Genomic DNA, 16,755 nt, shown 5'->3' on the forward strand with positions numbered 1-16,755 from the left:
CTGTTTTTTGTTTGATAACAGTGACGGTATCTTTGCGCGTTTCTCTCCGTTTGTCCCTCTTCGTTTCCCGTCGCTAGAAAGGGGCGGGAAGGCAGAGAGGTCATGGAGCTGTTGCATTGTGGGAAAACACGTGTTCCAGCCGAGAAGAAACGGTAAATTCTCCAATTTATGTCGTATTTTCGCGAATTTAGCGCCAGTTTGAAACATTTTCAGGTTTTCAAACGTCGTCACCTGTTCTCACCTGTAGTTATCGGGGAAACCGGGAAAGGCGTGTTTAAACTAATCAGGAAGTAAACATGTAAACATTAGAAACATAGAAACTTCTAAAGGATTTATTTAAATCTATTTTTCTTTATTTTCTTTCTAAACCTTTTTTTTTGTTTCCGTCTGTCTCTAAAGAAACTGATTTAAATACTTTGTGTGTGAAACCATGTTTGATGCTGTAATGAACACAGATTCACTCCAGGTACAAACTTCATATTTCATACATTTAGTAATTAAAACCTGCTCTTTCCAGTGGTGTGACTGGTTTTAGGATAGACTCAGTCACACATGGTTAGCTCTTTAAATACAGGAGTGAATTCTGTGTTTTTGCAGCAGGAACATAATTAAAGAGGATTTATGTTGAAATTATTTTAATTTAAATGAACAGGTTAATGAACTAATCAGTCAGTTAAAATTCACATTCCTTATTTTTTTTCTTTATTTGTTCTGTCATGTTCTGGATTCCAACAGAAGCTGAGACAGGTATGATTCTTGTCGTCCATCTCATTCACCAATTTGTCCTTCTTCTGTTTAAAGGAGATTTCGCCGCCATGTCGTCCAAGAAGAAGCAGGACGGCGATGAGCGCTTCCTCCGGGTGCAGAAGGACCCGCGCTTCTGGGAAATGCCGGAGAGAGAGCGCAAGATCAAGATCGACAAACGCTTCCAGTCCATGTTCCACGACGAGCGCTTCAAGGTGAAGTACACGGTGGACAAACGAGGACGTCCCATCAGCCACACCTCCACCGACGACCTGAAGCGTTTCTACAAACTGTCCGACTCCGAAGAAGAGGAGGAGGAGACTGAGGGGAAGAAGAAGAAGAAGAAGAAAGGGAAGGAGAAGGTGGTGAAAGCTGAGAGAGACGTGAAGACAGGAGGTGGGCCTGGACGAGGAGTCAGAGCGGTGGAGGATGAAGGTGAGGAGGTGTTTGACTTTAATACGTCTCCTCCAGTTTGAACAAACTCAGATCTCAACTGTTCTGTGTCTGATGACCTGCAACTCTTCTCTCCTCAGACGATGAAGACGATGAGGAGCAGCAGGAGGAGGAGGAGGACGATGTTGAACTTGGAGATGATGTCTCAGTCGGCAGCGAGGAGGAGGAGGAAGACGACGATGCAGAGGAGGAGGAGAGCGACATTGGATCAGAGGAGGAGGAGTCCGGTCTGGATTCAGAGGACAGCGACAGCGACAGTGGGCCGGATCTGGCCAGAGGGAAGGGAAACATCGAGACCAGCTCAGACGAAGATGACGACGACGACGTGGACGCCATCCTGAGGAAGGAGGAAGAGGAGATCGAACACGACTGGGGAGAAATGTGCAAAGACGCTCCGCGAAGCGACGAGGTGAGGAGACGTCTGGAGTTTACCTGAAACTCCAACATTTACTCTCTTAACTCACCTGAACTGGGTTTGTGTTTCAGGTCTCTGCTCGACTCGCCGTCTGCAACATGGACTGGGACCGGATGAAGGCCAGAGACCTGCTGGCCCTGTTCAACTCCTTCACTCCTAAAGGAGGAGCTGTGCTGTCTGTCAAGGTAAAACCTCATCAACACAACTTTTAACTTTCTGTAGCCCAACCTGAAGTTAGCTTCAGCCTGGTTCCAGGAAATAAACAGTGAGCAGCTAAAGTTTCTGATCCTTCAGGTTTAGTTGATCAGATCATCTTCACAGATGAACACCACTGTTCTGATGTTTGAAGTAAGAAGCTAATGTTAGGCTATAAACCAACTACACCACGGTCACATGACGTCAACGTCTCCACCACTAAAATTTCTTAGTTCGGTTGAATCTGTGTGAGAGGGATAAACAGCAGTGCATTCTGGGTATTGTTGTTGTTCCAGATTTACCCGTCAGAGTTTGGGAAGGAGAGGCTGAAGGTGGAGGAGACTCAGGGACCGCTGGAGCTGAAGACGCTGCCCGACGACTCGGAGGACGACACTGAGGAGGAGAGGTAACGACGTGTTTCCCATCAGCCCCTGCTGCTCTGGACTCACATGTTTAGTGTTGATTTAACTTCCTGTGTGTGTGTGTTTCCTCTCAGGGTTTACAGGGAGAAGATGCGCGACTACCAGTTCAAGCGTCTCAAGTATTACTACGCCGTGGTGGAGTGCGACTCGACCGCCACTGCCGCCAAGATCTACGAGGAGTGCGACGGCTACGAGTACGAGAGCAGCTGCTCCGTCCTCGACCTGCGGTGAGAAAACACGACAACACAAATCTGAAGAACAGACGTGAGTTAAAGTTAAATTCAAACCGTCTGTGAACAGGTTTGTTCCTGATGAAGTCACGTTTGATGAGGAGCCCAAAGACGTCGCAACGGACGTGAACCTGACGTCCTACACCCCCAAACTGTTCACCTCCTCCGCCACCTCCACCTCGAAGGTCAGACACAGACACTGTGCGATCACATGACCAAGATCGCAATAAAAGTCGAGTTATTTATCTTCTGTTGTGACGTTGTGATAAAATATAACTAAAGTTGATAGAATAAATAGTTGACAGACTCATGTGTGTGAGTTTGTGTTGAACTGATCAGGTGCAGCTGACCTGGGACGAGACGGACCACGACCGGGTCGCCGCCCTCAACAGGAAGTTCAACAAGGACGAGCTGCTGCAGATGGACTTCAACGCCTACCTGGCCTCCTCCAGCGAAGAGGAGGAGGAAGATGGAGGAGTCGAGGGTGGAGACGCTGACGCAGCAGAGGGTGAGAAAACTTCTCACATCTCTGTTCTTTACTGGAAGTGATGAAACTGAGGAGTTTGACTGTCGATGGTTTCACAGAGAAACAGACGGAGGAGGAGAAACCACAGAGGGAGGAAGAGAGGAGGAAGAAGAAGAGTGAGGAGCAGATCTCTAAATACAGACAGCTGCTGAGAGGAATCCAGGACAAAGAGAAGAAGCTGCAGGAAGACAAAGACATGGAGATGGAGATCACCTGGGTGCCAGGTGACTTTACCTTCCTCCTGTCTGTTCCATTAAAGTTATCATCTACGTCCACTGACGAGCAGATCGTCTGCTAGAGCCTCTTCATCTTTACTGAATGTGTGTGTGATGTGTGTGTTCAGGGCTGAAGGAGACGACGGAGCAGCTGGTGAAGAAGAAGCTGGAAGAGAAGGAGAAGCTGACGCCGTGGGAGGAGTTCCTGCAGAGGAAGAAGGAGAAGAAGAAGCAGAAGAAGAAGTCTCAGATGAAACAGGTGAGAGGAACCAGAGAGAACCGCTCCTCTTCACACCTGCAGTTTGTGTCTGTGGTTTGACTCACCTGTTCTCTGTTCAGGAGGAGGAGGAGGAGGAGGAGGAGCTGAGCGATGATGAGCTTCCTCCAGATGTTGACCTCAGTGACCCCTTCTTCGCAGAGGAGCTCGGTGCAACAGGTGATCAATACTCTCAATCAATGATAGATATCTGTGTGTTTCCTACAGAGTTAGAGGTTTTTCACTATATATCTCTACCAGACTCCATTGACAAAAACAGGGATTTAACCAGGAGCTGCTGGAATACCACTGCCTCCATCTGTTAGTGTGTCTGTGTTACTGTGTGGTACTTTTACTTCAGTAAAGTATCTGATTACTTCTTCCTCCACTGAAAGTCACACAGTAACACAGACACACTAACAGATGGAGGCAGTGGTATTCCAGCAGCTCCTGGTTAAATCCCTGTTTTTGTCAATGGAGTCTGGTGGTGATATATAGAGATGTTTCTGGTTAAACTCTTGCATCGTAAAGGTCCAGTATCAGTGTTGTCTGATGTGTTTTCAGATCTTAAGAAGAAACAGAAGAAGAAGAAGCAGGAGGAAGAGGAGCGAACAGCCGAGGAGGAAGAGGAGCTGGAGAAACAAAAGGTCAGAGGTCAAACTGACAAACATCACACCTGTGAGCATGAAAACGACCAAACCTGAGCTCAGTGTGTGTGTGTGTGTGTGTGTGTGTGTCCAGGCTGAGATGGCTCTGCTGATGGAGGATGACGCCGACGACGCCAAACACAAACACTTTAACTACGACAAGATCGTGGAGCAGCAGAACCTGAGCAAGAAGAAGAGGAAGAAGCTGCTGAAGAAAGGCGAGGAGCCGCTGGAGGACGACGGCTTCCAGGTGAAACCTCCAGTCTTTTCTCTTGAGATGGTTTTTTTTACAGGAATATCACATCGTATCTTTACCTTAATGTAAGACAAACATATTTCAGGCCAATTGGACTGATTCAAAAATAACATTAACCTAAAAAAAAAGGAGAACAGCAAATAAACATTTGAGAAACTGCAAATTTTAATGCTTAAAATTCTTAAACACAGAATGATACAGACTAAAATCCTTCGTCTGGTTCAAATATAAAGTTAAAAAATGCCAAGATCCAAAAAGTGCATGTTAAAAATTAGACTTAAAACTGGATAAAAAGTCAGTTTTGACCCTGATGCATGAACTAAAGAGACATGACGCCATCGACAGGCGACGGCTTAATTAAAGTTTCTCAGGAAACATTTGGGATAATGTAAGAACACGACTCAACAGACGACAGAACTGCTCGGTCTCTAAATCCTCTAACAACCCTCTTCCTGTCCAGGTGGACGTTAAAGACCCTCGTTTCCAGGCCATGTTCACCTCCCACCTGTTCAACCTGGACCCGTCCCACCCCAGCTACAAGAAGACCAAAGCCACTCAGAGCATCCTGGCCGAGAAGCAGCGCCGGCGAGAGGACGAGCGACGGCAGAAGGAGGACGTCCTCGGCGCTTGGACGACCACGCAGACGGAGTCCACCGCCGCTAAACAGGAAGCGACGGGGAAGAAACGAGAAAGTGACTCTGACGCTCCGACGGCAAAGAAGTCGACGGACCCCGGTCTGTCTCTGCTCGTCAAGTCGATTAAAAGTAAAACGGAGCAGTTTCAGGCTCGAAAGAAACAGAAGCTGCTGTAGGTTTGACTGAAAACTGACAGACGTGGTGACTGATAGAAACCGATGATGGTTTCTACTGATGACACAGAATCACTTTCCTGTGTTCACTGTTTTTATCAGTTTGTACAGAAAAAGTCAGAACAGTAATAAATACTGAATAAGGAGACTCGATGGAGAACTTGTTTTTTCCCGTCCAGCCTCGGTGCCTCTCTCTGGATTTATCCTAATGAAAACTAGTTTAGTGTAACAGCTTTGTTCTTTACCAGCTGCAGGAAAAAGTGACTGTACAGGCTGAAATATGTATCACTAAAAACTGAGTCTGAAATTTACAGAATCTGGAACTCAATGTAAAACTCAGTTCAGCTGCATTGAGGAAGAGCAAATAAAAATTCCCTTCAGTCCTTTAGACATGGTACCCCGGGTCAGTTTTCAGCCTGTCCAAGTCTGACCAAAGGCTTAATCCACAGGTTTATATAAGTGTAAAATATATATGAACTTTATTCAACATAAGAGAAGTTACCAACAGCTCCTGCTGCTACGTTAAACATCTGCCATCTGCACAGTTTCAGTTGATGTGACAGCGTCACGGACGAATGTCATGTCCCATCAGTAAACACAGGATCAACTCATGTCGGCTTTCAACTCTGACTGAAAGTTTCTAAGTCTCAGTGGATGGGTGGTGTTAATGTTAGCTAGCTGTCCATAATGATGGACGGTAGCTGTTTAACATAATTCAGCCTATATGATCATATATACCTCAAATAGAGTCAGAACTTAACTTTGTCAGAAGGATCAACCACTCCAGGATTCATGATGCAGAATCAAAGCTAACGAGTACAATACGTTCCTCAAGTCCATGTTAAGTTGGCAATAAAACTGAGTCAGTGAATCTCGTTAGGTATGTTAGAATTGTAGTTTAAAGATTTTAAGTTTTTTTCTCACTACTAGTTTAGATTCTTCAGATTCTGGCAACGATAAGATTTGAACCAGCTCCGTACCACTGGCTGGACATGACTGCAGCAGATGAATCCACGAAGCCACCGATCGCTCTTCACTGTGAATAAACAACAACTAATTCAACCAATCAGAAGTGGTTGATAGTTTTTGCCTCTATTTAGAGGACAGTGAGAGAGAGACAGGAAATGGGGGAATGACATGCAGCAAATGTCTGAATCAGGAGTTGAACCAGGGTCAGACCACTAGGGGCCCACATGGTACGCACCCTAACCATTTGGCTATGAGGGCGCCCCGGTAGCCTTCTAGTTTAATGATATATTTTGACCTTATTTACATTTTCAGTTCTTTTCTTTCTCTTTATTTCGTTTTACATCTATTACTGCTCAACTTTTAGTTAGTCTGTTTGTGGTTGTTTTGCATCGTATTGTGTTACTGTTTGTGGTTCTGTAATTTTGTGTCGCTTCCTGGTCACCAAGTCAAGTCAAATTTTATTTATATAGCGCCAATTCACAACAGAAGTTATCTCGAGACGCTGTACATATAGAGCAGGTCTAGACTCTTTATCTTATAAAATTTACAGAGAAAAACCCAACAGATCCCACCATGAGCAGCACTAGGCGACTGTGGCAAGGAAAAACTTCCTTTTAAGAGGCAGAAACCTCGAGCAGAACCAGCAGTCCTTTTTGGTCTATTTCCGGGATATGTTGTAGATGAAGACTGCTTGGGTGTGTGTTGTTGTTAGTAATCTGTCCGTTTCTCTGTGAGGTCAACAAAGTCTTATTTCAATAAAATGAATGTTTTTTGTCCTCAAAACTCAAAGTGTGATTGTCAGGGTAATATCAAGGTTTTAGTGTTTAGCTTTCATTGTTGTGTTTTCCTAAATGGTTAAAGTTTTGGTGGTGAAATATTACTATTGATTATTTATTGAACAGGTGGGAGGACCATGTCCACATCAGTCAGCTGACAGGAAGTTTCAGCCTCTGATGAAGACATGTCAGGTAAAAAACACTTAACACAAAAACTTATTATAAACAGCAACTAATGATCCAAAGTCCCATTTCATGAATGTCATTTTAGTTTTCTTCATTTTGACCTTTTCCAACCAAAGTTAGGTCAAATTTTAACTGAATTTAGAGAAGAAAAAAAAACAAATGACAGCACATTTTCATCCACTTCTGTTGTGTGAATATCAGGAGGTGGTGGAGTTAATTCTCCAGTCAGAGCAGCTTCTTCAGTTCAATCAGTTCAGTCCTGTCTGATTACTCCAGCACCAGTTAGTCCACACACTGATTTCTTTGTGGATTTACAGTTTGAACTTCAATACCCAGAATCCCCCTCTGCTTTTATTCTAATTAGAAGTTGCTGAAGTTTGTTGTGTTGTGATTTTTCTTCTCAGGACTCAGATTTGAAGGATCAAATGACAGAGAGAGGATTTCCAGAAGGTCGGTGTTAGTTTTTTTGTTTGTCTGACTCTGTCATTATTTCAGAAAAAAATGTTATTGTATAGTAAAGCGTCAAAAAAGTGAAGAAACTGTCAGTATAATAAGGTGTCAAAAACCATCAAAAAATGTCATAGTATACTATGGTGTCAAAAATATGAAAAAAATGTCATAGTATAGTAAGGCTTCAAAAAAAAAGTCAGTAAGGCATCAAAAACCATTAAAAATTGTCATAGTATAGTAAGGTGTCAAAATCCATCAAAAAAAATGTCATGGTATAGTAAAGAATCAAAGAAGTGAAAAAAATGTCATAGTATAGTAAGGTGTCAAAAACCATTAAAAAATTTCATAGTATAATAAGGCGTCAAAAACCATCAAAAAAATGTAATGGTAAAGTAAGGTGTCAAAAAAGTCAAAAAAAATGTCAGAGTATAGTAAGGTATGAAAAACCATTAAAAAATATCATGGAAGACTAAGGTGTCAAAAACTATTACAAAATGTCATAGTATAGTAAGGCATCAAAAAAGTGAAAAAATGTCATAGTATAGTACAGCGTCAAAAAAGTGAAAAAAAGGTCATAGTATAGTAAGGTGTCAAAAACCATTAAAAAATGTCATAGTATAGTAAGGCGTCAAAAAAATGTCATAGTATAGTAAGGTGTCAAAAATCATTAAAAAATTTCATAGTATAGTAAGGCGTCAAAAAAAGGTCATAGTATAGTAAGGTGTCAAAAACCATTAAAAAATGTCATAGTATAGTAAGGTGTCAAAAATCATTAAAAAATGTAATGGTAAAGTAAGGTGTCAAAAAAATATCATAGTATAGTAAGGTGTCAAAAAAATGTCATAGTATAGTAAGGTGTCAAAAATCATCAAAAAATGTAATGGTAAAGTAAGGCGTCAAAAAAATGTCATAGTATAGTAAGGCGTCAAAAAAATGTCATAGTATAGTAAGGTGTCAAAAATCATCAAAAAATGTAATGGTAAAGTAAGGCGTCAAAAAAATGTCAGATTATAGTAAGGCATCAAAATAGTCAAAAAAAAAGTCATAGTATAATAAGGTGTCAAAAACCATTAAAAAATGTCATAGTATAGTAAGGTGTCAAAAAAATGTCATAGTATAGTAAGGTGTCAAAAATCATTAAAAAATTTCATAGTATAGTAAGGCGTCAAAAAAATGTCATAGTATAGTAAGGTGTCAAAAACCATTAAAAAATGTCATAGTATAGTAAGGCGTCAAAAAAATGTCATAGTATAGTAAGGTATGAAAAACCATTAAAAAATATCATGGAAGACTAAGGCGTCAAAAACCATCAAAAAAATGTAATGGTAAAGTAAGGTGTCAAAAAAGTAAAAAAAAATGTCAGAGTATAGTAAGGTATGAAAAACCATTAAAAAATATTATGGAAGACTAAGGTGTCAAAAACTATTACAAAATGTCATAGTATAGTAAGGCATCAAAAAAGTGAAAAAATGTCATAGTATAGTAAGGTGTCAAAAACCATTAAAAAATGTCATAGTATAGTAAGGCGTCAAAAAATTTTCGTAGTATAATAAGGCGTCAAAAACCATCAAAAAATGCAATGGTAAAGTATAGCGTCAAAAAAGTGAAAAAAATGTCAGATTATAGTAAGGCATCAAAATAGTCAAAAAAAAGTCATAGTATAATAAGGTGTCAAAAACCATTAAAAAATGTCATAGTATAGTAAGGTGTCAAAAAAATGTCATAGTATAGTAAGGTGTCAAAAATCATTAAAAAATGTAATGGTAAAGTAAGGTGTCAAAAAAATATCATAGTATAGTAAGGCGTCAAAAAAATGTCATAGTATAGTAAGGTGTCAAAAATCATCAAAAAATGTAATGGTAAAGTAAGGCGTCAAAAAAATGTCATAGTATAGTAAGGCGTCAAAAAAATGTCATAGTATAGTATAGCATCAAAAAAGTGAAAAAAGTGTCATAGTATAGTAAGGCGTCAAAATAGTAAAAAAAAAGTCATAGTATAATAAGGTGTCAAAAAATGTCATAGTATAGTAAGGCATCAAAAACCATCAAAAAAATGTAATGGTAAAGTAAGGCGTCAAAAAAGTAAAAAAAAAATGTCATAGTATAGTAAGGCATCAAAAGTGAAAAAAATGTCAGAGTATAGTAAGGTGTCAAAAACCATCAAAAAATGTAATGGTAAATTAAGGCATCAAAAAAGTGAAAAAAAATGTCATAGTATAGTAAGGCGTCAAAAAAATGTCATAGTATAGTATAGCATCAAAAAAGTGAAAAAAATGTCAGAGTATAGTAAGGTGTCAAAAACCATCAAAAAATGTAATGGTAAATTAAGGCATCAAAAAAGTGAAAAAAATGTCATAGTATAGTAAGGCGTCAAAAAAATGTCATAGTATAGTATAGCATCAAAAAAGTGAAAAAAATGTCATAGTATAGTAAGGTGTCAAAAAAAAGTGAAAAAAATCTCAGAGTATAGTAAGGTGTCAAAAACCATCAAAAAATGTAATGGTAAATTAAGGCATCAAAAAAGTGAAAAAAATGTCATAGTATAGTACAGCATCAAAAAAGTGAAAAAAATGTCATAGTATAGTAAGGTGTCAAAAACCATAAAAAAATTTCATAGTATAATAAGGCATCAAAAAATTTTCGTAGTATAATAAGGCGTCAAAAACCATCAAAAAATGCAATGGTAAAGTATAGCGTCAAAAAAGTGAAAAAAATGTCAGATTATAGTAAGGTATGAAAAACCATTAAAAAATATCATGGAAGACTAAGGTGTCAAAAACTATTACAAAATGTCATAGTATAGTGAGGCATTAAAAAAGTGAAAAAAATGTCATAGTATAGTACAGCATCAAAAAAGTGAAAAAAAGGTCATAGTATAGTAAGGTATGAAAAACCATTAAAAAATATCATGGAAGACTAAGGTGTCAAAAACTATTACAAAATGTCATAGTATAGTAAGGTGTCAAAAATCATTAAAAAATTTCATAGTATAGTAAGGCGTCAAAAAAAAGGTCATAGTATAGTAAGGTGTCAAAAATCATTATAAAATTTCATAGTATAGTAAGGCGTCAAAAAAAAGGTCATAGTATAGTAAGGTGTCAAAAACCATTAAAAAATTTCATAGTATAGTAAGGTGTCAAAAAAATGTCATAGTATAGTAAGGTATGAAAAACCATTAAAAAATATCATGGAAGACTAAGGTGTCAAAAACTATTACAAAATGTCATAGTATAGTAAGGCGTCAAAAAAATGTCATAGTATAGTAAGGCGTCAAAAAAAATTCATAGTATAGTATAGCATCAAAAATGTGAAAAAAATGTCAGATTATAGTAAGGCATCAAAATAGTCAAAAAAAAGTCATAGTATAATAAGGTGTCAAAAACCATTAAAAAATGTCATAGTATAGTAAGGCGTCAAAAAAATGTCATAGTATAGTAAGGCGTCAAAAAAGTGAAAAAAAATGTCAGTATAGTAAGGTGTCAAAAATCATTAAAAAAAGTCGTAATATAGTATAGCGTCAAAAAACTAAAAAAAAGGTCATAGTATAGTAAGGTGTCAAAAACCATTAAAAAATGTCATAGTATAGTAAGGTGTCAAAAACCATCAAAAAATGCAATGGTAAAGTATAGCGTCAAAAAAGTGAAAAAAATGTCAGATTATAGTAAGACATCAAAATAGTCAAAAAAAAGTCATAGTATAATAAGGTGTCAAAAAATGTCATAGTATAGTAAGGCGTCAAAAAAGTAAAAAAAAAAATGTCATAGTATAGTAAGGTGTCAAAAATCATTAAAAAATTTCATAGTATAGTAAGGCGTCAAAAAAATGTCATAGTATAGTAAGGTGTCAAAAACCATTAAAAAATGTCATAGTATAGTAAGGCGTCAAAAAAATGTCATAGTATAGTAAGGTATGAAAAACCATTAAAAAATATCATGGAAGACTAAGGCGTCAAAAACCATCAAAAAAATGTAATGGTAAAGTAAGGTGTCAAAAAAGTAAAAAAAAATGTCAGAGTATAGTAAGGTATGAAAAACCATTAAAAAATATTATGGAAGACTAAGGTGTCAAAAACTATTACAAAATGTCATAGTATAGTAAGGCATCAAAAAAGTGAAAAAATGTCATAGTATAGTAAGGTGTCAAAAACCATTAAAAAATGTCATAGTATAGTAAGGCGTCAAAAAATTTTCGTAGTATAATAAGGCGTCAAAAACCATCAAAAAATGCAATGGTAAAGTATAGCGTCAAAAAAGTGAAAAAAATGTCAGATTATAGTAAGGCATCAAAATAGTCAAAAAAAAGTCATAGTATAATAAGGTGTCAAAAACCATTAAAAAATGTCATAGTATAGTAAGGTGTCAAAAAAATGTCATAGTATAGTAAGGTGTCAAAAATCATTAAAAAATGTAATGGTAAAGTAAGGTGTCAAAAAAATATCATAGTATAGTAAGGCGTCAAAAAAATGTCATAGTATAGTAAGGTGTCAAAAATCATTAAAAAATGTAATGGTAAAGTAAGGCGTCAAAAAAATGTCATAGTATAGTATAGCATCAAAAAAGTGAAAAAAGTGTCATAGTATAGTAAGGCGTCAAAATAGTAAAAAAAAAGTCATAGTATAATAAGGTGTCAAAAAATGTCATAGTATAGTAAGGCATCAAAAACCATCAAAAAAATGTAATGGTAAAGTAAGGCGTCAAAAAAGTAAAAAAAAAATGTCATAGTATAGTAAGGCATCAAAAGTGAAAAAAATGTCAGAGTATAGTAAGGTGTCAAAAACCATCAAAAAATGTAATGGTAAATTAAGGCATCAAAAAAGTGAAAAAAAATGTCATAGTATAGTAAGGCGTCAAAAAAATGTCATAGTATAGTATAGCATCAAAAAAGTGAAAAAAATGTCATAGTATAGTAAGGCGTCAAAAAAATGTCATAGTATAGTATAGCATCAAAAAAGTGAAAAAAATGTCATAGTATAGTAAGGTGTCAAAAAAAAGTGAAAAAAATCTCAGAGTATAGTAAGGTGTCAAAAACCATCAAAAAATGTAATGGTAAATTAAGGCATCAAAAAAGTGAAAAAAATGTCATAGTATAGTACAGCATCAAAAAAGTGAAAAAAATGTCATAGTATAGTAAGGTGTCAAAAACCATAAAAAAATTTCATAGTATAATAAGGCATCAAAAAATTTTCGTAGTATAATAAGGCGTCAAAAACCATCAAAAAATGCAATGGTAAAGTATAGCGTCAAAAAAGTGAAAAAAATGTCAGATTATAGTAAGGTATGAAAAACCATTAAAAAATATCATGGAAGACTAAGGTGTCAAAAACTATTACAAAATGTCATAGTATAGTGAGGCATTAAAAAAGTGAAAAAAATGTCATAGTATAGTACAGCATCAAAAAAGTGAAAAAAAGGTCATAGTATAGTAAGGTATGAAAAACCATTAAAAAATATCATGGAAGACTAAGGTGTCAAAAACTATTACAAAATGTCATAGTATAGTAAGGTGTCAAAAATCATTAAAAAATTTCATAGTATAGTAAGGCGTCAAAAAAAAGGTCATAGTATAGTAAGGTGTCAAAAATCATTATAAAATTTCATAGTATAGTAAGGCGTCAAAAAAAAGGTCATAGTATAGTAAGGTGTCAAAAACCATTAAAAAATTTCATAGTATAGTAAGGTGTCAAAAAAATGTCATAGTATAGTAAGGTATGAAAAACCATTAAAAAATATCATGGAAGACTAAGGTGTCAAAAACTATTACAAAATGTCATAGTATAGTAAGGCGTCAAAAAAATGTCATAGTATAGTAAGGCGTCAAAAAAAATTCATAGTATAGTATAGCATCAAAAATGTGAAAAAAATGTCAGATTATAGTAAGGCATCAAAATAGTCAAAAAAAAGTCATAGTATAATAAGGTGTCAAAAACCATTAAAAAATGTCATAGTATAGTAAGGCGTCAAAAAAAAGGTCATAGTATAGTAAGGTGTCAAAAACCATTAAAAAATGTCATAGTATAGTAAGGCGTCAAAAAAATGTCATAGTATAGTAAGGCGTCAAAAAAGTGAAAAAAAATGTCAGTATAGTAAGGTGTCAAAAATCATTAAAAAAAGTCGTAATATAGTATAGCGTCAAAAAACTAAAAAAAAGGTCGTAGCATAGTAAGGTGTCAAAAACCATTAAAAAATGTCATAGTATAGTAAGGTGTCAAAAACCATCAAAAAATGCAATGGTAAAGTATAGCGTCAAAAAAGTGAAAAAAATGTCAGATTATAGTAAGACATCAAAATAGTCAAAAAAAAAGTCATAGTATAATAAGGTGTCAAAAAATGTCATAGTATAGTAAGGCGTCAAAAAAGTAAAAAAAAAAGTCATGGTATAGTAAGGCGTCAAAAAAGTGAAAAAAAATGTCAGTATAGTAAGGTGTCAAAAATCATTAAAAAAAAGTCGTAATATAGTATAGCGTCAAAAAACTAAAAAAAAGGTCATAGTATAGTAAGGTGTCAAAAACCATTAAAAAATGTAATGGTAAAGTAAGGCGTCAAAAAAGTGAAAAAAATTTCATAGTATAGTGAGGTGTCAAAAACCATTAAAAAATGTCATAGTATAGTAAGGCATCAAACAAGAGAAAAAAAATTGTTGTATTGTAAGGTCAAAAATGTTTTAAAAAAAATGTCATAGTATACTATGTGTCTCAAATGTAAGGGGTAATTTATAAGTTTCTTTTTCCTTTAATTGTATTTGTAATATAGTTTCAGGACTTAACATGTTCTGTCTCTGCAGGAGGAGGGGAAGACTGCATCACCTGAAGTGGACAACAAAAGCAATTAAATGTTCTTAAAGATGTTTTGAGATCTGAGATGTTTTGTATAAGACTTTAATAAGCATATCCTCGTGCTCATCACTACATACAATGTGGGGTGAGAGAATAAAGCAAAGTGTCTCCAAGTGGTCAAACATCTGCCAATGTCTTTGCTGTGGTTTGTTAAATGTTGTGTAGAACAGAATCAATAAAGTTTGGTAGTTTCACTTTTGAATTGAGTTTCTATATTTTCACATTAATATCACAAACTATGTTGTAATGCAGAAATACCAACTGCTATCTACAGCTTGCTATTTACTAACCCTAACCCTAACCCTATTTACTAACCCTAACCCATAATTGAAGCTAAAAACTCTAACCCTAACCCTAATTTCTGGCTAAAAGCCATAACCCTAACTCTAACCTGTGGTAATAAAAACTGTAACCCTAACCTCTGGCTTCAAGTGGCTAAAGATCATAACCCTAACCCTAACCTGTGGTAATAAAAACTGTAACCCTAACCCTAACCTCTGGCTTCAAGTGGCTAAAGATCATAACCCTAACCCTAACCTGTGGTAATAAAAACTGTAACCCTAACCCTAACCTCTGGCTTCAAGTGGCTAAAGATCATAACCCTAACCCTAACCTGTGGTAATAAAAACTGTAACCCTAATCCGTTAAAATATAAAATGTAATAAAAACTGTAACCCTAAGGTTACAAGTGGCTATGAAAATTGTAACCCTAACCCTAACCTCTGGCTTCAAGCGGCTAAAGATCATAACCCTAACCCTAACCTGTGGTAATAAAAACTGTAACCCTAACCCTAACCTCTGGCTTCAAGTGGCTAAAGATCATAACCCTAACCCTAACCTGTGGTAATAAAAACTGTAACCCTAACCTCTGGCTTCAAGTGGCTAAAGATCATAACCCTAACCCTAACCTGTGGTAATAAAAACTGTAACCCTAACCCTAACCTCTGGCTTCAAGTGGCTAAAGATCATAACCCTAACCCTAACCTGTGGTAATAAAAACTGTAACCCTAACCCTAACCTCTGGCTTCAAGTGGCTAAAGATCATAACCCTAACCCTAACCTGTGGTAATAAAAACTGTAACCCTAATGCCCGGTTACAAGTGGCTATGAAAATTGTAACCCTAACCCTAACCTCTGGCTTCAAGTGGCTAAAGATCATAACCCTAACCCTAACCTGTGGTAATAAAAACTGTAACCCTAACCCTAACCTCTGGCTTTCAAGTGGCTAAAGATCATAACCCTAACCCTAACCTGTGGTAATAAAAACTGTAACCCTAACCCTAACCTCTGGCTTCAAGTGGCTAAAGATCATAACCCTAACCCTAACCTGTGGTAATAACTAACCTAACCTGCTCAAGTGCTAAAGATCATAATGCCCGGTTACAAGTGGCTATGAAAACTGTAACCCTAACCCTAACCTCTGGCTTCAAGTGGCTAAAGATCATAACCCTAACCCTAACCTGTGGTAATAAAAACTGTAACTCTAATGCCCGGTTACAAGTGGCTATGAAAACTGTAACCCTAACCCTAACCTCTGGCTTCAAGTGGCTAAAGATCATAACCCTAACCCTAACCTGTGGTAATAAAAACTGTAACCCTAATGCCCGGTTACAAGTGGCTATGAAAATTGTAACCCTAACCCTAACCTCTGGCTTCAAGCGGCTAAAGATCATAACCCTAACCCTAACCTGTGGTAATAAAAACTGTAACCCTAACCTCTGGCTTCAAGCGGCTAAAGATCATAACCCTAACCCTAACCTGTGGTTATAAAAACTGTAACTCTAATGCCCGGTTACAAGTGGCTATGAAAACTGTAACCCTAACCCTAACCTCTGGCTTCAAGTGGCTAAAGATCATAACCCTAACCCTAACCTGTGGTTATAAAAACTGTAACTCTAATGCCCGGTTACAAGTGGCTATGAAAACTGTAACCCTAACCCTAACCTCTGGCTATTAATGACTAAAACAAAAACAGAAATCTAATCCTAACCTCAAGTGACCTCTGGCTAAAAATATTAACTTTCATATAATATTAAAGAGACTGACAAAATATTCAGTGTTCATGAGTATTTATTTGAGTAAGTGCAAGACAATCCTTTATTCATCACACAACTGCAAAATTCAGTGTTGCACCAGCAAAAATTGAAAACGGCATGATATAAACAACATACAGTATAAAATAAGTAACAGTATATTTGAAATTATAAACAACATAAACAGTATAAACAAGACTATGTTCATAATTTACAAAAGTAAAATGCCAAAGTGAAATGACAAACTAGCCTAACACACAAACACAGTGTAGAGGTGTGTGTGTGTAAATATATGTGTGTCTGTGGAAAACACAGGTATGACAGCTGCTGTACAGAAAAAAAG

At 36.6% G+C, this 16,755-nt stretch overlaps 1 protein-coding gene and 1 long non-coding RNA gene across 4 annotated transcripts; one reads left to right on the forward strand and one right to left on the reverse strand.

The window, feature by feature from the left end:
* The first annotated feature begins 74 nt into the window (after nucleotides 1–74).
* On the forward strand, nucleotides 75–5,315 carry esf1 (ESF1, nucleolar pre-rRNA processing protein, homolog (S. cerevisiae)). 3 transcript variants are annotated; one of them, XM_018684832.2, is made up of 14 exons: nucleotides 75–152; nucleotides 802–1,179; nucleotides 1,278–1,606; nucleotides 1,684–1,797; nucleotides 2,104–2,213; nucleotides 2,304–2,456; nucleotides 2,530–2,644; nucleotides 2,799–2,967; nucleotides 3,045–3,209; nucleotides 3,329–3,459; nucleotides 3,540–3,636; nucleotides 4,021–4,103; nucleotides 4,198–4,353; nucleotides 4,820–5,315. In XM_018684832.2, the coding sequence occupies exons 2-14, from the start codon at nucleotides 816–818 to the stop codon at nucleotides 5,168–5,170; spliced, it is 2,337 nt and encodes a 778-aa protein (XP_018540348.1). In that variant the 5' UTR covers nucleotides 75–152; nucleotides 802–815; the 3' UTR covers nucleotides 5,171–5,315. The 3 variants fall into 3 exon arrangements, with proteins under 3 accessions (XP_018540348.1, XP_018540349.1, XP_018540347.1); XM_018684833.2 differs by having other exon boundaries at nucleotides 3,543–3,636; XM_018684831.2 differs by lacking the exon at nucleotides 75–152 and adding an exon at nucleotides 268–290 and having other exon boundaries at nucleotides 3,329–3,460; nucleotides 3,538–3,636.
* A 9,953-nt stretch (nucleotides 5,316–15,268) lies between these two features.
* Nucleotides 15,269–15,933, reverse strand: LOC127142521 (uncharacterized). Its single transcript, XR_007813336.1, has 3 exons — nucleotides 15,912–15,933; nucleotides 15,798–15,839; nucleotides 15,269–15,587 (listed from the first exon to the last, which is right to left on the reverse strand). It is a non-coding gene; the product is annotated as an uncharacterized LOC127142521 (long non-coding RNA).
* Nucleotides 15,934–16,755: the final 822 nt, after the last annotated feature.

This window comes from Lates calcarifer, linkage group LG5 (genome assembly GCF_001640805.2).
Source record: "Lates calcarifer isolate ASB-BC8 linkage group LG5, TLL_Latcal_v3, whole genome shotgun sequence".
Classification (NCBI taxonomy): domain Eukaryota; kingdom Metazoa; phylum Chordata; class Actinopteri; family Centropomidae; genus Lates; species Lates calcarifer.

Excerpts from the sequence above, each read along its gene's own strand:
- esf1 (XM_018684831.2), top strand. The coding sequence starts at position 816 with ATGTCGTCCAAGAAGAAGCAGGACGGCGATGAGCGCTTCCTCCGGGTG. Across the intron at positions 2,214-2,303 it reads GACGACACTGAGGAGGAGAG|GGTTTACAGGGAGAAGATGC; the intron begins GTAACGACGTGT and ends GTTTCCTCTCAG. Across the intron at positions 4,354-4,819 it reads TGGAGGACGACGGCTTCCAG|GTGGACGTTAAAGACCCTCG; the intron begins GTGAAACCTCCA and ends CTTCCTGTCCAG.